This window comes from Tursiops truncatus, chromosome 17 (assembly GCF_011762595.2).
Source record: "Tursiops truncatus isolate mTurTru1 chromosome 17, mTurTru1.mat.Y, whole genome shotgun sequence".
NCBI classification, from domain to species: domain Eukaryota; kingdom Metazoa; phylum Chordata; class Mammalia; order Artiodactyla; family Delphinidae; genus Tursiops; species Tursiops truncatus.
In genome coordinates, this window is record NC_047050.1 from 75,449,088 (window position 1) to 75,474,144 (window position 25,057).

Genomic DNA, 25,057 nt, shown 5'->3' on the forward strand with positions numbered 1-25,057 from the left:
AGAGCAGGTCAGAAGATACGAGCAAAAGCCCCTAAAAACCACTCGAAGATGCAGCCAAGCGATGGTGCTTCACACAAGCACCCCTGGCAACAAATCCCCAAGAGGGCCCCAGGCTGTTTCCTGGGGAGGGAGGGGGGACACACTTTATTTTTAAATACAGTGATGATAAAGAACAAGCAGGACAGGTGGCAGGGAAGGGGGCAGGGTCTTTCTCTAGGCCCACAGAAACGTTTTAAACTCCGTCTGGATGCCAGCCAGGAATGGAAGCACTTCCAGACTGATAACCTCAGAAGAAAATCCCAACTCAACGTGTGCTCAGATTATCGGAAAATTCCATCAGCATCTGCTGGCGAAGACAGAGGCTTTCTTCACAGGACAACTTTTATAAACACCTCACAAAAAGCACAAATAGAATTCAGCAAACTAAAGACGCCACTCACTTAAGTTGCCTATTTTCAAAAAGAGCTCTGAGACCTGAGGGAGAGCCACACTCCTTCACCAAGAACCCAAAAGAAAGCACTGACCCCATTTCCTTCCGCAGCAGAGACGAGGGTCCCTTTTCCGTCCCACAGTCAATCCTACGGCTTCCCACCTACACCTGCTCCAAGAAACAGGCCATCCAGGTCTGTTCCAGCCCGAAACCCCTCCTGCAGTCCCAGATGGGCCACACAAACAAGAATTCAAACTCCAAATCGGACTGTCTTCTTGGGTAGTTTAATAAAACATGCTTGTAAATCATGATACAATTTAATTAAAGTGGAACATCTTTCTAACACACGGTGGCATTAAGTATTCACACACAGATCGTTTGGTAGATTGAAACAGAACAGAACTCAGGATTCTCCTGATTCAGCAGTTCTCCACGAGCGGTCCTGGGAACTCCCGGGGGGTCCTAAGACCCTTTGAGGGGATTCCCAAGGTCAAAACTACGTCCATCTAATACTGAGATGTCATTCGCCCTTTCTGTGCTGACAACTGCACTGATGGTTCAACGGCAGGTAAAACCGCCAGGTGCCTCAGCACCGAGCAAGGCAGCGGCGCCGACCTGTGCTCTTCCCGGGCCCATCACAGAATGCGGAAAACCCAGTTTACCTGGAAATGTCCTTAACAAAGCAGTAGAATGTGTTCATGAAACACTGACTCTCAGGCCTTCTCACTACCTGTGTGAGAAGCAGGAAATGTTCGTATCCCAAGGTACGATGGAATGCCAAGGAACAGCGATTGTGTCAGTGTGAGCTGTGAGCTGACCTCCTTTTCCAACTGGAGACTGGAGCTGGGAGTTGGGCAGACACCGTCTCAAAACTGAACCAAGTGGGCTTGCCCCTCCAAGAACATGGCTGCCAGTATTTGTGGCGCTGATAAAATTCAAGCTTTAACGTGACAATCAGAATTGTGGAGAACTTGTGCTCGCCGCCACGAGCTTAAAGCCTCCAAATACCTAGACGTGTGGCGAGAGCAGCAGTGATGCGATGTCCCCCGGTGTGACTCTTCCCTGTGTTTGAAAGACCTGAAAACTCTGCAAACCAATGTCCTCCAATGACGACACGGGACGTCACAAAGTCACCTGGCTACAGATCGATTCACGCCGCAACGGGTGCGGTTCCGGACCCTGCACGGCAGCTAGCTTGTAAGAAACTACGACTTGTTGCGTTCTGGTGTGGTGGCAAAGAAGAACACCCACAACCTGCAAAGGCCTCGAACACTCCTCCCTTTCAGCCACAGATCAGCGTAGGCCAGTTTCTTCGTCTACTTCAACCAAAGCACCATATCCCAGCAGACTGAATGCAGAAACCAGCTGCTGCTTCTACTAAGCCAAACCTAAAGGAGAGTCACAAAAATGTGAAACCCACTCTTCTCATTACAGCGTCTTTAGTTCTAAACAATTCTTTCATAAGAATATGATATACTAATAGACATCAGATTTCTTGTCAGTACATTAAATATTCGTCATTACAGCACATTAAGTATTTTTTAACCCCCTCAACTTTAAGATCTTATACAGTGTATAACCCACATAAACAAAGGGTCTGTGGGGACCTTGGTAATTTGAGAATATAAAGAGGTCCTGACACAAAAAGGTTCCAGAACCGCTGCCTGATTTATCACTTTATGGGTGTGGCTGGCCATCCAGAGTGGTTCCGCCTTGCATTTCTCCAGGAATAAGGGCAAGGGTGGCAAATGCCAGTGACCCAAAGGAAACTCTGACTAGCAAAGGAGGTATTGCAGACATTTCTGATCTGGTTCCCAACAGGTAAGAACAGCAACAAGAGGAGCTGGGTGGTCTGACCATCCCCGGTGACCGTGCTCTCTTGCCACCATCTGGTGGCTCGCCTGACCAGTCGACCAGAGACGGCTTCACCACCAGTGCTGTGTCCTGCTGGTATGAGAGGTGAGCAATTCAAGACTGCACTCCACAGCCACTCTCCCTAGGAAACTACCCACCAAAACGGGAAACGGACACATACAGAAAATGTCACCAGAATAAACACAAAGTCCGTCCCTAGTAAACATGGCAGTAGCCCGCACTCGTTCCACAGGAACCGAACGGATCCACAGCAGACCTCAATGGGTAAGTGATTTCCAACTGTCTTTGCATTAACACAGTTTTCTCCCGATACCCACAACCAGGGATGGGGAGGAAGGTGGGCACGCAAAGTCTGCGTAAATACTGAGCTCTCAGGACCCTGTAATACAAGGACGAGTGTACCGTGCACCTTCTGTGCAGGTGTGGCAAACCCTCACTTCACCTCCAAGTGCATCCAGTTACTTCAGTTTAAACAACTACTTGTCAAGTGCTCAAGTCAGAGACAGCAAACACCATTCACTTCAAAATACATAAAATTTCACCAGGGACAAGATGTGAGCAAACAGGTGCTCTTCACCGTCACTTTCAGTGAGCAAACAGCATCATCAACGGCCACCATGCTGGAGGGTCACGGACTGGTACTCACTCCTCACCAGCCCTGGGATCTCCATAGGCTACGAAACTGAAGAGGAGAGGGGAAATCACCTGAGGGCTCTCCAAGTCCACAACATGCTTTCCTTTGCCTATTTTCCAGTTTAATCTTAAAAAAAAAAAAGCAACAACAACCCACACCTCCTCCCCCATCTCCCCCACTGCTGCACTAACACGCCACACGATGGAACCGGCTCTCAAGGTGGCGACACGCTACGATTACACAGACTAAGGGGTGACGGTGACGGCCGTCTCACAAGCCAAGGGGAGCACCCACACAGCCGTGGCTCCCCGGGCCACCTCCCCAAGTGAAGCCCGTTTCATTCTCATGTAAAAAGGGGGGAAATGGTACAGGGATCCAGGAGCTGGGCTTTAACAAGGCCCTTCATCCTATCGCCCCATTCTGGTCATCATCCTTCACAAAAGCATGTGAAAATGATCAGACGTCAGTGAGTGGTAAGAAAATGCCTGGGATGTCAGCAAAGGACGGTTAATGGAAATCCCCTCCTGGGGCAAACTGGAGGGCACGATGGCCCGAAACACTCAGAAATCTATGGTTTTAAAGAAAGCAAAGGTAAAACTCAGTCAGTATTCACTAATTCAAAACAGCGTCCCTCCCCCCACCAAAATCAACTGAATGTTCTTTAATCAAAACACTGGAAAATCCAAACCCACTTAAGCTAAGTCAATTTTTCCCTTTTATTTCGTAACGAAGTTTGTGCTACTACAAAGAATTCCCTTACAAAGTCCTGCACATTTGCATAATAATGGCAAAGCCAGTCAGCTACCCTCCCATGCGTTCATCAACCCCAGCAAGTTTCACCCACTTGTCTGGGCACTGGGGGTCCAGGTTCTAGGACCGCAGGTGGCTGCCCAGGTCCAAATCGGGGATCCAGTACTTCCCGCTGTGTGCCCTGCACTCTGTGCCTCAGTTTCCTCACGTCCATAATGGGGGGTGTGACAGGTCCCGCTAAGGTCAAGCCCGAATACGAAAAGCACCCTCTGAAAACTTAAAAGCTTTTGCACAGCAAAGGAAAACATAAACAAGACGAAAAGACAACCCTCAGAATGGGAGAAAATATTTGCAAATGAAGCAACTGACAAAGGATTAATCTCCAAAATTTACAAGCAGCTCATGCAACTCAATATCAAAAAAACAAAAACCCAATCCAAACATGGGCAGAAGACCTAAATAGACATTTCTCCAAAGAAGATATACAGATTGCCAACAAACACATGAAAGGATGCTCAACATCACTAACCATTAGAGATATGCAAATCAAAACTACAATGAGGTAGCACCTCACACCAGTCAGAATGGCCATCATCCAAAAATCCAGACAATAAATGCTGGAGAGGGTGTGGAGAAAAGGGAACCCTCTTGCATTGTTGGTGGGAATGTAAGTTGATGCAGCCACTATGGAGAACAGTATGGAGGTTCCTTAAAAAACTAAAAATAGAACTACCATACGACCCAGCAATCCCTCTCCTGGACATATACCCTGAGAAAACCATAATTCAAAAAGAGTCATGTGGGCTTCCCTGGTGGCGCAGTTGTTGAGAGTCCGCCTGCCGATGCAGGGGACGCAGGTTCGTGCACCGGTCCGGGAGGATCCCACATGCCGCGGAGCAGCTGGGCCCGTGAGCCATGGCCGCTGAGCCTGCGTGTCCGGAGCCTGTGCTCCGCAATGGGAGAGGCCACAACAGTGAGAGGCCCGCATACCACAAAAAAAAAAAAAAAAATAGTCATGTACCACAATGCTCATTGCAGCTCTATTTACAATAGCCAGGACATGGAAGCAACCTAAGTGTCCATCAACAGATGAATGGATAAAGAAGATGTGGCACATATATACAATGGGCTATTACTCAGCCATAAAAAGAAATGAAATTGAGTTATTTGTAGTGAGGTGGATGGACCTAGAGTCTGTCATACAGAGTGAAGTAAGTCAGAAAGAGAAAAACAAATACCGTATGCTAACACATATAGATGGTATCTAAAAAAAAAAAAAAAAATGGTTATGAAGAACCATTGCAGGACCGGAACAAAGACGCAGACGTAAAGAATGGACTTGAGGACACGGGGAGGGGGAAGGGTAAGCTGGGATGAAGTGAGAGAGTGGCATGGACATATACACACTACCAAATGTAAAACAGATAGCTAGTGGGAAGCAGCCGCATAGCACAGGGAGGGAGACCAGCTCGGTGCTTTGTGACCACCTAGAGGGGTGGGATAGGGAGGGAGGGAGGGAGGGAGACGCAAGAGGGAGGAGATATGGGGATGCATGTATATGTATAACTGATTCACTTTGTTATACAGCAGAAACTAACACAACATTGTAAAGCAATTATACTCCAATAAAGATGTTAAAAAAAAAAGCACCCTCAGAGTGGCACGCAGCCAGCAGGACGCCCACTGAGCTGCTACTGCCATCACTGAACTGACCTCCTGCACCCTGCAGTCTTCACACACCTGCCAGCTGAAGCCACTTCCCAAGTCTCAAACTTCGCGTGTGTGATTCTCATTAATGCCCTCCTCACACACGGACCTGTAGCCACTCCCTGCAGGTCACTGCCATTCACTCATTCATTGCTTTCAGCACAGTCCACAATTAACTGCTTCCTAAGTCCTGTAATCATGCTGTAAATAGCACTTTTAGCTGTAAGGACACAGGTATTGATTGGCTAAATGCAAACATTTAAAACAAACCACTTTTAAAGTAAGCAAAAAATGGGACTTCCCTGGCGGTCCAGTGGGTAGGACTCCGCGTTCTCAATGCAGGGGGCCCGCGTTCGATCCCGGGTCAGGGAACAACCCAGGTTAGATCACGCAGCATGCCACAACTAAGAAGTCCGCGTGCCACAACAAAGATCCCGTGTGCCGCAACAAAGACCCAGCGCAGCCAAAATAAATAAATAAATGTTTAAAAATGAAACAAAATAAGCAAAAATGTAATAAAGTGGATGGAGACAGGGCACCACGCAGGACTCAGGTCCTACTGGCCCAGGAGCAGCCAGCCAGGGGTCAGCTGCCACCAGATGTCTACACCTGCTCCTAGGCTCCAGGGCCCACAGGTGGCCCTTCGCTGCTGCCCTGGCCCCAGGGAGTCTGCCGAGCACACGGCCCAGCTTTCACCAGCTGAAACAGCCGTCTGAGCGGTGGCAGAGCCAAAATGAAGAGGGGGCCTCTCCACTAGTGGCCAACAGCTGATACTTTAGGGACAGAATAAAAGGGCGCCACACATCAGGTCAGAAATAGTAGTTTCTGTGGACTGTGGCATGGTTTGGGGATTTAAACACAAGTTAAATGAAATTTTAACACGCTCAGAGTGGTTTTGCTAGTTTAAAAAGCTGGACGAGCTTCTTGGAAGTGTCGGTTTTCCAGCTCTCCACACAGCTTTGTTACACGCAGAGATGTTCCCCTTCCGGGCACCACACATCCCATCCATGCAGTTGCCTGTTTCAAATTAAAACACACTATTGAGTTACAGCACTAACGGGTCTGCTTTGTTTCTTCTGGGGCTTTGTTTAGAAATAACTTTGACAATGTCCAAGCAAACAACTTGGACCAAAGACCAGACGGTCACTTAGAAGAAAAAGAAAAAGCTGTTCCCATTCGAAGAAGGGTTTTTCATGAGAAACATATGCTACATCACTCATCTATATCAATTTGTAGCCTCTAATCTCTAAACCAAAGCTCACCCCCAGTGGACGCACCTTTCTGGAATATAATGGAAGATCCTGTGGACTGACAGACGCGCTGCCAAGCAGGGCACGCTCAGTGGAGTACTGGGGGCACTACAGAGGGTTTGCACCGGGAGGTCCACGTCCTTGCACAGGCACCCCTGTGACCAAGCCCTGCACAACTTCTCTGCCCCGTGGCCCAGGCCAGAGAGGAGCCTCCCCAAGACGTCCCCAAGCCCGCACCTGCCTCACGCAGCCCTCGCCAGCCCCAGACAGCACTGGCACAAACGTCCCTCGAAGTGTAATTTTCAGATTCCCCTAAGAAGGGCCCTTAAAGAAGCCACAACATTTCTTCCACCCGCTAAAATCATCGCTGTAATAATAACATGCACTGAGCACACCCTGGGCATCAGCAGGCACTTTCCATGTTAACTCATTTTTTACCTTCACAATAAAATGACTGTTAATATGATCATTGTAACAACAAGTTATATTAATTATTATGTAATTAACAATCACAGAACATTGATAATTACAATGAATAAGTAAAATCAGCATTTATTATATCTCTATATTATATATAAAATACATCATGCTGACAAATGTCCTGATACCTCTGACACATAATTTGACATTGTTATTAGTTGTAATAAAAATTGGTACTATCACCACCCCCATTTTACAGGCACCAGCAGTAACGTGGCGAGTGAGGTGATGCTGTGAACCCAGGACGCAGCTGCAGAGCCCCTGTCCAGTTCCCTTGGGCTCCCCCAGAAGGGGAGCTCCCCAGGGGGTGGAGCAGCTCCATTCTTTTCTGTTCTCAGCCTTGGGATACCGCGTCCGCCCAGAGTGTGCTCAGCAGGCGTCCCGGAGCCCACCTTACGCATGACGTTGACTCATTAGCACAGGGCATGTGTAATTAACACCTAGGGAATAGACATGCCTTGGCACTAACCGTTTCTATCTAAGTGCCTGTGTGTTTTTAGTAAGCAGCCTGTCTCCTCCCCCACCCTACACACACACACAGACACACACACAGACACACACACACCCTCCACCAAATGGACAAGCTAATCTCCACCAGCAACAGTGTTGCGCATGCGGTCACGAGACGTGGTCCTGCCCTCTGGCAGCTTAGGGTCAGTGAGAGACAGGACACCGAGCCATCCCTCAACACTTTGCTGGGGACAGTAAAAAAGTGCTCTGAAGGAAGAGTGTGAGCTCTGAGTACACGTAAGGATGACAGTGAAACCAGCAGCTACAGGAGTGCTCGAGCCGGTTAAGCCACCGAACCTTCACAATGACTCTCTGAGGGAATTACTGGCACGTCATCGTCCTCTCTGTCTCGCACCTCGGTCTCATGCCCGTTTGGTATGACGGGCATGAGAACTGTCACACAGCTGGGTGGCACCTAACCAGGAATCAGGCCACAGCTGCCCGTGCTCATTACCTGTGTCCCGTGGGAGACCACCACCTGACACAAGCGTGCTGCCATCATTATTTGCTTTAAACACTGTTGTAAACACGCCCCCCCAACAAATACATAGCGCTCAGCAATGCTCAAGATATTGGTGAAAAGAAACAACATAGGGCTTCCCTGGGGGCGCAGCGGTTGAGAGTCCGCCTGCCGATGCAGGGGACGCGGGTTCGTGCCCCGGTCCGGAAGATCCCACATGCCGCGGAGCAGCTGGGCCCGTGAGCCATGGCCGCCGGGCCTGTGCGTCCGGAGCCTGTGCTCCACAACGGGAGAGGCCACAGCAGTGAGAGGCCCGCGTACCGCAAAAAAAATAAATAAAAAATAAAAAACCCACTAATGCAATGTAGCATATGCTGCACAGCTCTCAGTAACTGTTAGAGAAGGGAGGACAGAGCAGAGCAGGCGCCCTAAGACGGCGTGCTGACCCCACCCAAGGCGGTGGACGAGAAGCGAGGGAGGAACTTCGGAAGCTAACATCCTGACTGAGTACTCCATGGCCAAATGCTGGGGGCCATGCACAGATCAGTTCTCCAGTGAGCAGGCTTGTTTCTCCCAGGGGCCGGGTAGTCATTCTAAAACTACTTTCTGTGTATGCTAGGTCTGAACAAATAAGCAAATCCATTGTGGATAATGAGACCCAGACTTCTCACCACCTGATGAAGAAGTTATAAATAAGGAAAGAAGAAAGCAAGAACAAACCATGTGATATTGGACTGGAATCAGAAATGCAAACGTGAACTCATGGCTCCTAATACATACACAGAGCGATAAATACAGATGTGTATGTACACGCACGTGAGTACAAATACATGTATTATCTTGTGTACGCTGAGAGAACCAGAAGCGAGGGCACCCCAGGGGGCTAGGAGCACACTCAGCAAGCAGGTCTCAGCTTCTCACACCATTTCTCCAAGAAAAAGAACCAGGGCTCCTCGACGCAATGAACTGGGGCAGGAAAAATACAAGAAGAGACTGCAGTATCCTGTAGGTCCAGAAGGGAAATAATTAGAAAATGGTGGGGTGTGTTGAAAAGGTGGAAGTACCAGCCTGAAAGAGCTCCACGTCCAGGTCACAAAAGACAAGGAAAGAACGAGGAAGTGTCACAGACTGGAGAAAGTGAGGGGACGTGCACGGTAGGCCCCCGAGGCTGGACAGAGGCCCAGAACTGGACAGGGGGTGTCCGGGAGACAGACATTAGTCAGACTAACAGCCAAATCTGTGTAAGATCTTTAGGTGACGTAACAGTGCTACGCCAATGTCAACCTCCTGGTTTGCGTAACCGTCCTCTAATTATATAAGATGATAACACTGAGAGGAGCTGGTACGGGAACGCTTGTAGTACTCTTTTGGCTACTTTCCTCTAAGTCTAAAATTATTTCAAAATAAATGAATCCTTACGAGTGCAATGACACGATACTTCAAGTACCGGAGGGTGGGGGAGCAGGAGAGACAGGTGAGCGAGGCGCCCGGAACGGCCGGGCGGAGTGACGGCTGCGCGGAGTGACGGCCGCACGTGGGCTCCCTGTACCGCTCCCTCTGCTTTCATGTGCATTTGAGATTTTCTTCACTAAAAAGTCCCTTCAAATTGTTTTCAAAGTCTGCAAAACTCAACTTAAATCTGCCCACTTCTACTAGTACGCTGCATCACCACCCATCCAAGCCCCAAATAAATCAGACACCTTCCGGACCCTCTGCTCTCCCTAGACCACACCTGCCCCATCCTCCGCCGGCAGGACCTCTCCAGCGGGACACTGCTGCACATTTCCAAGCCACTTCCCATCTCTTCTCCACCCGGCAGCCAGGGGCTCCTCAGAAACATATGAGGCACGCGTGCATCTCTCACACCTGCTCCCCAGGGTACTGGATTAAAAGCGCTGTGCTCAGGGAGGCCTCTGCCCCCGGGCCCATGCAGCCCCATCCCAGGTGCAGCCCGATCCCAGGCCCCCAACAGGACAGGGTCCCCGCCGCCACATTCCACATTCGCTCTGGAATTTGCCCCCTCCCGCCTGCACTAAAACACCCGCCATCTCGCATGGATTTGTGGTGACCATGCATTGCACGTCTGTGTTCACGACTCGGTCAGTGAGCTCCGGGGGCAGGAGCGACCTGGGTTTGCACCCATCATCGTTCCCCGAGCACTGAGCAGACGCCTAGCACACAGTGGGCCCTCAGTATTTACTCAGAGTGAGCATTTTTTTTGGCGGTACGTGGGCCTCTCACTGCTGCGGCCTCTCCCGTTGCGGAGCACAGGCTCCGGACGCGCAGGCTCAGCGGCCACGGCTCACGGGCCCAGCCGCTCCGTGGCATGTGGGATCTTCCCAGACTGGGACACGAACCCGTGTCTCCTGCAGAGGCAGGTGGACTCTCAACCACTGCACCACCAAGGAAGCCCCAGAGTGGGCATTTTTGACATTAGACACACAGGCCTGATCTGGGTATTGGACTCTCATATTCTTTCCCACCCTGTTGAAGTCTGTTTAGCTTTACTGTGTTTATCTAATTGTCCAGGTTCCAAACGTACTCTAAACTCTAGCACAAAGAAATGGATATGCCTTAGAGCTATTAGGTAGATCTTGGCAAAACACGCTTAAATCTAGTATCTTTTTCCACTTTGGTAACAGAATATGCCAGATATGATATATTACATTAAGAACTTCACTTTCTAAAAGGCTGTGATGACAATAGTCAGTGTGGCTGAGGGCGTGGAGAGACAAGCCGCTGCTGGTAGAAACGTAAAGTGGTGCAGCCACCATGGAAACAGTTCAGCAGCTCTTCACAAAGTGACAGAGTGAAACCCAGCAATTCCACTCCTAGGTATGCGCCCAAGAGAAATGAAGACATATGCCACACACCATAGACGAACATGGGGTATACGAATGTTCACAGCAGCGCTATTCACAACAGCCAAAAGGTAGAAACCACTCAAATGCCCATCAACAACAGAATGAATGGATAAACAAACTGCGACATAGCCACATAATGGGTTATTCAACCATAAAGAAAAATGAAGTGCTGACACACACTAGGACACAAATCTTGAAAACATTATGCTCAGTGAAAAAAGCCAGACGTACAAGGTCATATATTTTATGATTCTATTTACATGAAATATCCAGATGAAGCCAATCCACAGACAGAATGCAGACTGGTGGCTGCCAGGGAGGGAGGGAGGGAGTGGGGAACGGGGAGTGACTCCTTAATGGGTACAGGATTTTCTTTTGGGGTGATGAAAATGTTTTGGCACTAGATAGAGGTGATGGTCGCCTGATGCTGAATGTACTAAATGCCACTGAATTGTTCACTTTAAACTGGTTTATGTTATGTGAATTTCGTCTCAATTAAAAAAGAAAAAAGAGGCTGTGACAGTTTGAAAACACCGCCTCTCTGAAACACCGATCTTTTTTCTCTCCCTTTGTTGACGTGCAGACACACTTGGAATAGACCACACAAGTAACAGAAGCAGGGGAAAGCGCTGTAGGTTTGCCTCAAAGGAGGCCAGGGACCTGAACCAGGGGAATAAAACCCCACCTCACAGCAGCAGCCTGAGCATGCCCTACCTGAAAGATGACTCTGCAAGATTCTTTAACAACCATCATTCTACGACACGGACTTAAGAACACCTATTTTGATAAAAACATGCAAAAAATAAAATATAAACCGCTCTTCAAATAGATGTTTGTGGGAACGACACCAGGTACCATCGGATAGCTTAGTAGGGTGTGTCTCATCCTTAAAGTACGTTGTGCTGGGATGGCAACTCGCCGGCCAGCCAGAAGGGCACCACCCGCGCCCACTGCCCCCGTGGCAGACACTGATAAACCCATCTGGGCGCCCTCCCCCTCCTCCGATAAGCCCAGACTGGGGCTCAGCCTCTTTCTCAAGACGATGCTCCAGGCACCCAGGACGCCCACCATCTCCGGTGAGATGCCTCCCTGGTGGAATGAGATCCAAATCCCTCAAAAAGTCAACCTAGTTCTTTGTTTCTCTTCTAAAGACAAAAGAAAAAAAAATTACCACCCAGAGTTCCTACAGTTTTATAACCAAATTTCTCACCATCTATTTACATCACAGCATTTATTTATTTATTTATTTAAATGTATTTATTTTACTTATTTATTTTTGGCTGCGTTGGGTCTTTGTTGCTGTGCCCAGGCTTTCTCTAGTTGCGGCGAGCAGGGGCTACTCTTTGTTGTGGTGCGCGGGCTTCTCATTGCGGTGGCTTCTCTTGTTATGGAGCTCGGGCTCTAGGCGCGCGGGCTTCGGTAGTTGTGGCATGAGGGCTCAGTAGTTGTGGCGCACGGGCTTAGCTGCCGCACGGCATGTGGGATCTTCTCAGACCAGGGATCGAACCCATGTCTCCTGCATTGGCAGGTGGAGTCTAACCACTGCACCACCAGGGAAGCCCACAGCATTTATTTTTCAGAGAATTTTCACCCAAGACATGCATTTTTCCCTTAACTCACCCCTAGAATGCCATCATTGAGAGAAAGTGGCTCGCCAGCCCTGTATCACAGGACCCCAGCACCTGGTGAGGCCACAACTCTCAGCTCGGTCCCGAGTCCCATCGCAGCACCACACCTGCCCAGCCCTGCCCTGTGCACTTGCATGCATTAATGTGCTTTATCCTCACAGGAAGGGAGGCACTTCTCCCCACTTTACAGGTGAAGACACTGGCTACAAACAGGCGTGGGTGCTCTCGGGCTCCCCACTCCGCGTGCCCAGGCAGCTTCTAGCTGGAGCCTCCTTCCAGGCCTGCCTCCTGGGGGCACAGCTTTGGACAAGGTCTAAGGAAGCCAAGAGGGAGGCAGCTGGCCCCTAACGGCCAGAGCAGCAGTGCGGCTCAGGGTTGCCCGCGCTGAACCTACCCACACTGAGGGCCAATTCACTCACAGGAGGGCGGTGGAGAGGTTGCAGGGTGCTGCGGAAGACTTCACTGCAGGCCCTTTGAGAGGTCACGCGTTTACCTTCCCACGGACATCCACTACCTATCTAAGTAGGTCAGCTGGCAAGTGGCCTCGTGGTCCACTTCCCTCCACACTGCCCGACAGTCAGCACCCTGGACTCCAGGCGGAGCTGGAGAGAACCACAGGGCGCCAGGGGTAAGGGAGGGCCAAGCAAGAAGAGGCGCCACGCCGGGCTGGGGGCAGGGCTTTCCAGACGCGCACACAAGTTTCAACTCAACTGATTTAGCTTTTAAACAATAAAGAATTGAACGTAATAAGGATTTATCGAGTAAAAAGCAAACACTACGGTAGACACTGGAAAGACAAAAGATAACCAAGATGGTCCTGGGCGGCAAGCAAATGGGGTTTACAACAGAATGAAGGAAACAGGCCCCCACCAGGCAAAATGCACTGGGTGCTATAAAGATGCAAAGTGAATGCCATGGATTTTTCCCCCCGGATTTCTTAGGATCGCCTGAAATTTAGCATATCTACAAAAGAAAGCTTACCCCTGCAGCTCCTTCCCTACCTGGGGTCCGCCTCGCTGACACCAGCAGGTCAGCTGGGGGGAGTGGTTTTCACCTCCCGCCCCAGACACAGGCCTCCCTGCTCTCTCCACTCTCCTCCCCTCAGCACTGACCTGCCACCAACAGGGAACCCTACCACGTCCCCACCACACATAGGTGAAGACTCCTGTCACCGGCCAGACCACCCCGGCCTGTCACACACCTGCCAAATACTCAGAGGGTCCCCGTTACCTGCAGAAGAGAAAAAAGCCCCACCCTCAGCTCACCTTCCGGGTACCCACAGCATCACCTCCAAACCCCCGACATCACGCTCAGCGCCCGCCTACCCGGTACCCGGACCGGCCTCTCTTCTCAACAGGTGGTCCTGCCTTCATGCTGTTCACCGACATTCCTCTGCCTTCACGACAGACCCAGACCCAACAGCTGCCCAGGGGAAGTTTTTCTTGTGGATACAGAGCATCAGCGCTGTACAAACCCTAATGAATTAGTGGAACCTAATGATTACCGCTCGACAGCGACTAGTATTCACACCAAAAAAAAGCAACAAAGCCCAGAAAAGTAGAACCTGCATCAGATCAAGCCTTTGGGTCTGACCACTAATTTGCAGGAAATCCACACAGGACAGACAAACACGCTGAATTACACCAAGAAGATGCAATCAGCGAAATCTAGCTGGTGGGGAAACGAGACAGCACACACAAGCCAGCTTCTTCAACCCACCAACAGTTAGCAGTGGGAAAGAAGACGGCGAAAACTAGAGATTAAGAGAGAGGTTGTTTAGGGGAGACCAGCCCGGTGCTCTGTGACCACCTAGAGGGGTGGGATAGGGAGGGTGGGAGGGAGACGCAAGAGGGAGGAGAGATGGGGACATATGTAGAGCTGATTCACTTTGTTATGAAGCAGAAACTAACACACCATTGTAAAGCAATTATACTCCAATAAAGATGTAAAAAAAAAGAGTGGTTGTTTAGGTCTGGTGGGGGGGGCAGGGATGAAGAGTCACAGCTAAGGGGTACAGCCTTTCTTTGGGGGGAGGGGACAAAAATGTCCCAAATTAGGTGGTGGGGATGGCTGCACAAGTCTGTGAAGGCACTAAGGCACGCGGAGCTTTACGCTTTAAATGGTGAATTGTGTGGTACGTGAGCTACATCTCAACAAAGCTCTTATTTTAAGACGATACTGAAGGCTCACATCAGCCAATCACAATGTGGGCCTCACCTGGATCCCGACTCAATGAGTTGTTAACAGTCCATGACACGTGAGAAACTGAGCAGATCTGGACTAACTGTGTGGTCCAGGACACTGGTAACTAGGGGCTATGTGAGGGGGGAGGGGGAGGAAAAGAGACATCCTCATCTCACAGAGGTATCTTCAGACATACTGTAAATTAAATGAGATGACTGGGGTCTGCATCAAGACAAGGAGCAGGGGGGACTTCCCTGGTGGTCCAGTGGGTAAGACCCCAAGCTCCCCACGCAGGGGGCCCAGGTTCGATCCCTGGTCGGGGAACTAGATCCCGCATGAACGCCGCAACTAAGAGTTCGCATGTCGCAACTAAAGATCCCGCGTGCCGAAGATCCCATGTGCCTCGACTAAGGCCTGACGCAGCCAAAATAAGTAAGTTAATATTAAAAAAAAAAAAAAAAAAGATGAGCTGCAGGGACTGCCCTGGCGGTCCAGCAGTTAAGACTCTGCGCTTCCACGGCAGGGGCGCAGGTCTGACCCCTGGTCGGGGAAAAGATTCCTCATGCCGCGCAGTGCGGCCAAACGTAAAAAAAGACAAGCGCGAGGGGCAGGGCTGTGCCTGGGGCTCCCGATGAAACACGGCTGTCTGTGGGGACCGGCGGGGGCAGGACACAGGCTCTTCCCTCCGCCGTAAAAACTCTGCCGGCTGACGCCCTCCTCTGCCCAGCCCCTCCTGGGCTCAAAGTCCCGCCAAAGGCTCCAAGCTCAGCAAGACCTCCCTCCCTCCCCTTCTTCTGGTCCAAGTTGCTCCAAGGTGCCTTCTCAATGCGCCTGCACTGACCACCACGCGGCAGGGCCGCGATCCCGCTCACCTGGCTTCTCCATCACAGGTGCCCAGGCGCACTTTACAACCACGTGACTTGTACACGACTTGTTTCGATTCTCCATCTCCCCTCGCATATGCTCTGACTGTTCACCCCCAAAAGCTTTCCATGCCTCCAGCTCAAGGTTAAGTTGTAATTCCCAGTCTTGGCACTGAGACGCCCTCCAAGTCTAACATGATGTTCTTGTGGTGAGGCACGTGTGTTCACACTTGTTAAAACAGCAGCCCACAGCGGGAACAAAAGGTCCCCAGCGATGTCCCCCGCCCGCAGGCACCTGTAGAATCGCAGGTAGAAAAGTGTCTCCTGGTTCACCCAGCTGTGCCAGCTCATCACCTGGAGACAGAATCTGGTGCTCCCCCGGCACCACTCCCACCACGTGACACGCAAGGTGGGTCCCCACTGCACAGCACAGCTGGGTCTGTTCTGAACGACTCTGCCAGGAACGTGAGCTCCGAGCATCAAGGCCAACCTTTCACTTCCCTGGTACTGAGCCGTACAGGGCAGCCGTGGATACAAAGCACCTGGTAAATGGTATTTATCAGGGGTGTGGTCTGTGAAATGTATTCTATCCCTCACGGCTTACAGAGTGAAGAGCCAGAGGTCAGCCAGGAGGTCAAGGAGGGGGGCGCTCATCTGACGGAGAGAAGCCACTGTGCGTGGAGTAAATAGCGAAGATAAAGTGACCGAGGGACACGATAACTCATAGGCACTTCCTGGGGCCACGCACAGAGGGAAGCGACAGCAATCTGCCCGCGTTCTATCATCTGATCAGAGCACCTCCGCCGTCAGGTGTTCATTCTCTGTACGAGAAGGAGCCTGAGGTTCAGAGAGGCTGAGTGAATGCCCAGCCACACAGCCAGGATCCAAGTGAGGTCGGCCTGACCTGGAGCCCGTGGTCTGGGTTTGCACCACAGTGAGAGGAGGTCTGCTGGCAAGTCACGGCGACACCTAGCTCCTGCGAGCTCCAGACTCTCTGACACCCCAGTTTTTGTCCAATGTTATCCCTTTTATCGCTCTGCATCTTCCTTTGCCTTCTCTCCACTTTTCACTTGTACTTCTGTTAGTTCCTTTGTTCCTACAAAAAACAAATGATGCCACCTCCTGCTACCCGTAAGGCCAGGAGAAGTCCTCGGTTTTCTCTCGCTCTGCTCAGCCCGCCGCATGGATGGGACCATGCTCCACAAGAGTAGCGGCAAGGACTCTGAGAACACAAGTGCCGCTGGGACAGGAGCCTCGGTCACGGTCCCTGAGACTCAGAGGCAGCACCAGCTACAGAGCACCCCAGTCACGCCAAACACCCTGCCACGGTCGCGTCTTGCATGAGCTCGGTTAAAGCAGGGGTTTGAGAAACTGGTGAGCAAGTGCCCAGCGCAGGGGCCTCCCACTCTCCAGGTTCACACACGAACGGCACAACGCACACCCACCGACCCCTGGGCCACGAGAACGGGCCCGCCGGGCTCAAGCTGCTCCACCGGCATCCATGTGGCGTCGTAAGAATCTACTCTCAATGGCTGTATTATTTAACTTGGAGTCAAAGCTGACGAAACATCTCAAATGACTCAGACCTACGAACCTCGGCACTTTGACCTTTTATGTGCAACTCTCTAAGTACTACAGCTCAGAGCTGAGACACCCAGAAATAACGTGGAAAACCACAAAAATAGTGCCCCTCGAGTGACTGCCCAGGAGGCAGTAGGGAGCGTCAAGATGGGCTTCAGCCGCAACGAGACAGACTCAGGTGATGAGCTGGCTGGCGTCAGCCCGGCTACAGCTCTGTTCGTTTGGTGCTGTGGGTTCTTAAAGATGGATGCAGAACAATTTTCACTGAGAATTCACTTAAGTCCCCAGGAGTCCCCTTCTGACCCAATTCTAAGTGAAGCTGCAGACAAGTTGTATTCAAAGCAACATGGAACCGTAACTACAGCCACTGAAAAGGAGTGGTCTTCATCCAATCAGACCTCTAAGCTCGCTCAGGAAGGGAACCAGAGGTAAACTAAAGTTAACTTCTTACAGTGCATCGCAAGGGCCTCTTCAGAACACCCACACTCCCACCCAGAACCCCTCCCCCTCCACCGGCGGCCCCACTCTCTCGGGGGCTGCCCTCCAAGGTGTGTTTCCAGCATAAGCTGCTCCCTGGGGCTGCACTCGCTCTTTTCTGCTTCCTCCCCCCGCCCTCTCTCCCAACACCAATGGGTCTCAAGCTCCTCCTAAAAAGCAAGCACCTGGGACATTTGCAAAATGTAATTTCCTGGGTCTTCAGGGGCAGAGATGCGGAAAAGGCTTCAGGTGATTCTGCGACCAGCTGCGGGGGTGGGCGCCAGGCTGCATTCTCCCAGGGCCCCAGCTGTGGGCAGGCCCGTGAACCCATGTCCCCCTGAGCCCAAGACCCTGTCCTCCACCTCCAGCGCACGCCTCAGCCTTCCAGAACCTCAAACTCCACGTGTCCACGTGCCACGCACGATTCCCCTCCCTGGAGCCTGCTGGTCCTTCTGTGGTAACAAAGCTAGATGCGACGGCACCTCCTTGTTCAAACATTCAACAAGTGGGGTCAGGAAGGCGAGGACGCGGCCAGCTCCCCACTCCCCCCTCGTGGGCTCTTGCTCTGGGCAGGCCCCTAATTCTCCCCACGAGGAGGCAGGACCAGACCACTGTGCAGACTCGCGCCCACCCTCGGCCGAGACGAAGGTCCAGCACATCTCATTTCATGCTCACAACAACCCTGAGGTTGGTGCCGTCCCCCCCCCGCCCCCCATTTTTGAAGTGCAAAGGCCGAGGCTTAGAAAAGATATACAAGCGCCAAAGTCACGGCGCTCGCGAGGCGCTGGCTGGAGTCCAGATACTACTGGGTGCCGCCGCTAAGTGGGGTCTACCTGGTAAGTGCAGACACCGAGATGCAAAGCCTGGCCAGGGCCAGAGTGCCGGCCGCTGGCTGCTCATACTGACGGGGTACCCACCCCTGTACCCACGGCCATCCCACCCAGACGGGGTCACTGTCTTAGGCCCTGACTGCCCACCCTTCGGTCACACCTGCCCCCACGCTGCTCTGCCAGGGCCGCCTCTCCCGCCGCCAGGGCTGCTGGAATTACCTTCCCGGGACCCGTGCGATCACATGACACTCCACACGCCACCAAAGCAGATGGCGCCTTTCCTGGGGGGACGTGCCACCTGCCCACCGGCCGCTGGGCCTTCACACCCTCTGTTCCCAGGGCCCACTAGCTCCTTCCTCAGCTCCAGTCACATCAGAGGTCCACAGAGGAACAAATGCACCACAGGACGAAGACGTGGAAACCTAAGGCAGCCGGGCCCAGACAAGGAACCTGAGGCCCAGGACGGGGACAGGGCTGGAGCCCATGACCAGGCTCCCTGCCTGTCCACTGCTCGAGCCATGACCTTGAGAAAAGTGAGAGAAAGGCGAGAAAGGTGGGGTTTCAAGTTCTCAGCAGGCAGGGCTGGGCCGTCTCCTCCACCTGCAGTGAACCACAGGAGGGGGATGCAGCGCACCCCTGCGGCACAAAGCAGCAGCCCTCTGAGATGGCGTCTGTGACCTTCAGGTTGTATGAGGATTTTAGTAGTAAGTGGGAAGCACTGAGGCGTCAGACAAGTGAGCAATGCTGAAGCCCTTTGTTTCTGAGCCTGTCTACGAGGCTAAGATTCAAGGAATGTTGTTAGGGAGACATCCACCCTGATTGGCCACCGTCCGTGCACACCTGTCGTCCCAGGGAAGTTATTAAGAGTGCCCTGTTTCACTTGCACAAGTTCCCAGTTTAGAGGATAAACTGTAGCGTCGCCAAGGGTACAGCTCTGTCCAAAGATAAATTAGGAGGGCACAGCTGCCTGGTCACAAAGAGTGAGGACGTTTCAGGGTTTTAAATTTTGAGGGAAAAAAATGCAGACAAAAAATTAGAATGGTAAATGCTTAATGACCTTTTCACTGCCTAGAGTGAAAAAGGACAGGCCTGTAACCCCAGCACCAAACCCCGGCCTGGGAGGCAAGGGCGCTGGCAGCGGGCCATCGACAGAGGCGGCTAAGCTGGGGGTGAGTCACAAAGTCGAGAGAAATGACTGGGAGCAAACAGAAGGGCGCTGAGAGCCGTCTCCCTACCACACACTGGGGAAGGAGGGGTCCACCGAGTCGGATGAGGAGAGAAGCTGCACGAGAGGCACGAGCACCAGGCTCGTTTTCCACGTCACACCGTGGTCCTTCTGCTGACAGAGCCCCATGTAAAAAGTGGATTCCACTGCACTGAAAGTTAAAGATGCAAAGCTACCTGTCCCAAAACATCGCTGAAGATAAGTGCGTCTGAATTAAACTTACGAGCAACTGGATCTCATCAGCCTTCCCCATAGAAACACAGGGACCTGAACAATTAAAGAAAACTGGGGGGAAAGATATGCATCCCCTGAAGAAGAGATCTTAAGGACCTCATTGTCTTACGGGGTGGGGGTGGGGGGCTAGCTGTAGAGTCGAGATTAAAGAGCCTCAAAAGCATAAAACCAAATCCGTGTGTGAACTTTTAATAAAATTCAGGATCCAAAACAACCGGGAAGTAAACACACTTCTGCGATGAGAAAAATTGATTACGGACTGTTAAGTGTGACAATGGCACTGAGTTGTAAATGTCCCCATCCTTCAGACATGGTACTTAAGTATTCAGGGTGAAACGACAGATCTGGAACTCACTCGAGTATTTCCGCGAAGAAGGAGAAAGGGGCAGATTTGAAGCAAATGTGGAAAATCTTGATAGTTGTTGAAGCTGGTGATGGAGAAATGGGAGCCGTATTATACCACTCAGTCTACTCGTGTGTACTTTAAATTAATTCACAATAGAAACTATTTTAAAAGTCAAGTGATACATTCTGAGTGTTCACAAAACAAGAGGGCAGCAGACTACCCAGCCACGCCCTCCGGCCTGACACAGCTTCACCCGGGCAAAGGGCCGGCTGCTGCTTGGCAACAGTGCACTGTTATTGGAAGAGCGGTCATATCTTCACTGAGATAACTGAGGGAGAAGAAGCGGGGTGCAGGAGGAGTTAACTGACACTAGAAACCACAGTGAAAGTTGGTCATTCTCAGAGTTGTAATCCTTAGATGTCGCTGAAGTTACTTTGTAGCAAAGCTGTGAGGAATGGAACCCACAGGAGTCTGAGCACGTGAAACCGACAGAAACAACCCCCTTGGAGCATGCAACATTGAGACTCCATTTAAGGTCTTTAAGTGGTTACAAAAAAAAATTGACTGATCATCTGTGAAGGTTCAGGGTCACTGGGGAGTCCACCCATTCTAAACCACTAACTCTTTGGAATAGTTAAAAAAAAAAAAACCTAAGAAATAGTAACATACCTAACTTTAGAGTCCACATACCAATTCACATATGTAACAGCATTTGTAACGGGCATAACGCAGGCTTACTGTGGACTCTATTTTTTATATTAACTTACTTAGTAAGTCACTTAATAATTGTATTAAAATGGAAGTAGCAAAACTATTTGTAATTTTTTCTACAATCCAGATCAAATGTCTTTTTATTATTCTAAATTAGGAAATACATTAAAAAGAGTTTCATTGAAGAGACTCTATTCCAAAAATTCCTCTTAAAAATTAAAAACCTTAGTGTGTAGAATAAAATTAAACAGCACCACAAAATTAAACGCCTTATAATGACAGCACGCGTGCACAGCCTGAAATTTGGTTTCATTCCCATCCTGCCATTGGTTAAGAACTACCCATTTATTTTTTCAACCAAAGCTGTCCGATTTCAGGGCAGGTTTATCTGTGAACCGAGAACAAGGGGCCCTCTCCCCACCAGGCCACAATGCAGAGGCCCACATCAGAGCATGATTTTTCCAAGAGCCGTTAAGGACCTGAAATGAGCCTGGAGATCCAGAGAACTAAAGCTTTCTTGAAAATGAAATAGACCAGAAAATATCCCAGTGCAGAGCACACAGCATGGGTTAGCTGTGCTTCCTGAGCTCGAGTTTCAATTACACCCGAACACGCGAGGACATGGGTCCAGTCTACATGTAACAGGTGTTTCTTATTGGGGGTCAAGGTCAAAAGGACTGAGAGCCACTTCTTTAAGGAGAATGTATGGAGAGTCAGCGGAGATCAGACAGATCGTCCTAATGCTCGCTGGCCATATGACCTTCGCAAGGCTCTTAACCTCTCTGAGCCTCTGTTGTCCATCTTCAAAATGACCACCACCAACTTAGCAAGCTGTCCGATGGATTAGTTAACGTCAGACACAACACAAAGGTTTGACCTTCCTCAAGGTTCTTCGCTTTTTCTGGGCCTTCAACTTTTAAACTGAAAATGTGAAAAAAATGTAGAGTGTAGTGGCTAACACTTGCTGGGCTCCTCTACAGGAATCAGCGGGGAGATTCTCACTCACGGAGGTGAGGGCCGACCCTGCCATGTCACGGGTGGGCGCTGCCCATCCGGGGCTTCCCGGAGCCAAGTCTGCTCCCAGGACCCTGACTACAGAGCCCCCGGCCCTTCCCCACCGGGGCTGAGTCACCTTCCAGATTACGGTTAAAACCATTACGCCTAAAACCATTCTTCCATCAAACTGCTGAGGGCCCGTAAGGATTTAAAAGTTGGTCAGGCTCAGCCTTGGAGAACCTTTCTAACTAAGTGACATCAAAAAAAAGTATTCACAAGGCAGAGAGCTGTTTGTGAACAGACACAGCAGTGGGGGAAAACGTCAAGGGACCCAAATGGATCAGGAGAGCCCGGAACAGGTCGGGCCAGGGCCCCATCAGCAGGAGGCCAGGGAGGGCTTAGGGCCCCTGGGAGAAGGCAACAGTATGCCGAGCCGGCAGGGCCTGCAGCCCGCTGGAACCTGGTGGACAAAGGGGACGGGAAATGCCCTGTCCAAGTGGCAGGGCCAGCGGGAAATTTAGGAGCCACGTGCCTGGCGGGAAACGGAGAGAGCTTCACAACACTTCACCATTTTCTTGGCCCAGCAAGTTAATCGCCCTTCCACTCTACATCAAAAAAAAAAAAGTTAAAAAAAAAACGTGTTACTGCTTTAAGTTTTTTAGAACTTTTCTAAAGAAAGAGAGGCTGACTAGTAAGAAGGGATGCTAAGGAAATCAGCACATCTCCTTACCTTCCTCTAGTAAACTGCAAAAGGCAAATTAGTACTTGAATAAGGAGCCGGTGTGTCTGGAATGAAAATGAGACGCACGCAGTTTTAGGGTGCCGCTTCCTATCCCTCTCAGTCTACGGCCCTAACTACCAGCACGAATTGGCCAAAATTCAGCATTTCCAGACTTTCCTTCAGAGAAGGGGCCGCAGAAGTACTGGCAAAAAGAAAAACGAAACTGAGAGCGCTCCAGGCTCGCCGCGGCTCGATCTGCGCCGAGCAGCAGCGCTCCTCCCCGTGCCGCCCGCGCCCCGAGCTCGGCGCCCCCGGCCCGGGCCTCAACGCCCTCTGGCGCTTAGAGCCCGACCCGGGCCTCGGCCCCCGGCCCCGCCAGCCCCGTCGGCCCCGCCAGCCCCCGCGCGGCGCAAGGGCCCAGGCGCCTGGCGCAGGAGGCCGGGCCAGGCGGGCGCCCGGGCCTCGGGCCTACACGCGGGCCGCCCGGCCCAGTTCCCGCTCCGGCCCGGTCCCAGCCCACCGGACCGCGGCGGGAACGCAGCGCGGGGAGGGCCCAGGCCGCGCGGGGCGCCCCGACGACTCGGGCCCGAGGAGGCCAGGGCTGCGTGTCCGCCGCGGGGCCGAGGAAACGGCCGGCGGCCCCGATCCCCGGCCTCCCGGCCCGCCAGCCCCGATCCCCCGGCGCCCGCCCGCTGCCCGCGCCGCGCTCGCGCCCAGCCCGCCAACCGCCGCCGGCGCCGCGGGGAGGAGCGCGCGAGCGGCCGGGCCGGCGCCCCGAGCGCGAGGACTCACCGGGGCCGGCTCCCGAGTACATGGTGGTGCCGCCGAGGGGCTCCGGGGCCGAGGGGCGGCCGCGCGCGCGCCACGGGCCCCGACGCCGCGAGCCGCGAGGGAGCCGCCGGCCGCACGATCCGCCCCGGCGCGGCCGCCAAACAGGTTTACCCGACGCGGCCGGGGCGGCGGGCGGAGGCGGCGGGCTGGCGGGCGGGCGGGCGGGCGGGGGAGGGGCGAGGGAGAGCGGGCGGGGGAGGGGGGAGGGAGGCCGGGAGGAGGGCGGGGGAGGAGGGAGGGGCCGGGGGAGGGGAGGCGGGGCGGGTCCGCGCGGCGGCGGCGGCGGCGGCGGCGGCGGCGGCGGCGGGGTGGGTGGGGGGGCGGGCAGGGGATCGGGGCGCGGGTGCGGGCGCGGGGTTGGGGGGGCCTTGGGGGCGGCCCTCGCAGCCACTCAGAAGAGCGACGTCTCCTCCGACTGGGCGGAGCGGGCCGCGCGGCGCTGCCACCGGAGGCCGGGAAGAAAGAAAAGAAAACACACCCCTTGTTTCCCCGCCGCCGAGCCCGTTCTGGCTGCTCGAGGGCCGGACCCTTCCCCACCCTTAGCCCCCGCCGGACCGGGTGAACTTGGGCACCGTGTTGACGTGGTCGTGTCGCGTCCTGGCGCCCCGGCATCTCCGCCAGGCTTTTTTAAGTTATTAACGAAACAGGAATGTCGCGAAGGTTCCTCCCGACCCGGAGCTTGAACTTGAACGCGCCCCGGTCCTCGCTCACTACCACACCGCCACCTCCCGGCCGAGAACCCAGATAAGCCACCTAAAGAACTTTAGTTTTTGGTCAATTTTAGCTGCTGTCAGTGATCAGATCAAAATAACACGCCCCATTCCAGTCCTCGGGGCCTCCCCAGTTTCTTGACGTTGGGTCCTTATCCAACCCCCTCATGCTGCTCCGTGACTCTCGCTATTTGCCCCACTTGTGCGGAAACGTCTCCCTCCAGCCCCAATCCTCCTCCATGGATCAAGTCCCCTGGGATCCAGCTGTTTTCTGGAGCCTTTTCCAGGGAGGCGAGCCAGAGGCCAACTCCTTTCTCCCCTAATTGGTGGGCGATTAGCAACCAGAAGGTGAAATACAATCCGAAATCGCTCATTGTCCTTTAAACATATTCGCCTGCTCATCCCTTCGTCCTATAAGCAGGTATTTATCTGCACACTGGGTGCGAGTAACTCTGTGTTCCTCCGGCCTAGGATGGCAGGAGGATGAACGGGAGTCTTGCTTGCAAGCATCCAATAGGTTTATTTCTAGTCTCTGCAGTCCTCAAGGACATTCTTAAATAAATGCAGGAGAACCAGCCTGTCCTCCAGAGAGAAGCTTAAAAGGACTTCGATCTTCACCAAGTCACTGATATGAACAGGAGTTGGTCTCATGGCATCAGCCTCAGAGACGCCCATCCATCCCTCTCCAATTCTCTGCCCCCCACCTCCACCCTCACCGGGGGCTGGACCACCTCTCCACCTTACACTCATGCTGTGGGAA

The 25,057-nt window shown here is 52.4% G+C and overlaps 1 protein-coding gene and 1 long non-coding RNA gene across 3 annotated transcripts in view; both read right to left on the reverse strand.

Moving 5' to 3' along the window:
* AGO2 (argonaute RISC catalytic component 2) overlaps positions 1-23,720 on the reverse strand; it is a 110,959-nt gene extending 87,239 nt beyond the window's left edge. Inside the window, exon 1 of one of the 2 annotated variants that reach the window (XM_073794795.1) lies at positions 23,549-23,720. In XM_073794795.1, the coding sequence (XP_073650896.1) occupies positions 23,549-23,570 (22 nt within the window). In that variant the 5' untranslated portion in view covers positions 23,571-23,720. The remainder of the gene's footprint in view (positions 1-23,548) is intronic. The other variant, XM_073794797.1, reaches the window with a different exon arrangement.
* On the reverse strand, positions 5,213-22,758 carry LOC141276955 (uncharacterized). The gene is made up of 2 exons (XR_012327440.1): positions 22,568-22,758; positions 5,213-20,410 (listed from the first exon to the last, which is right to left on the reverse strand). It is a non-coding gene; the product is annotated as an uncharacterized lncRNA (long non-coding RNA).
* Positions 23,721-25,057: the final 1,337 nt, after the last annotated feature.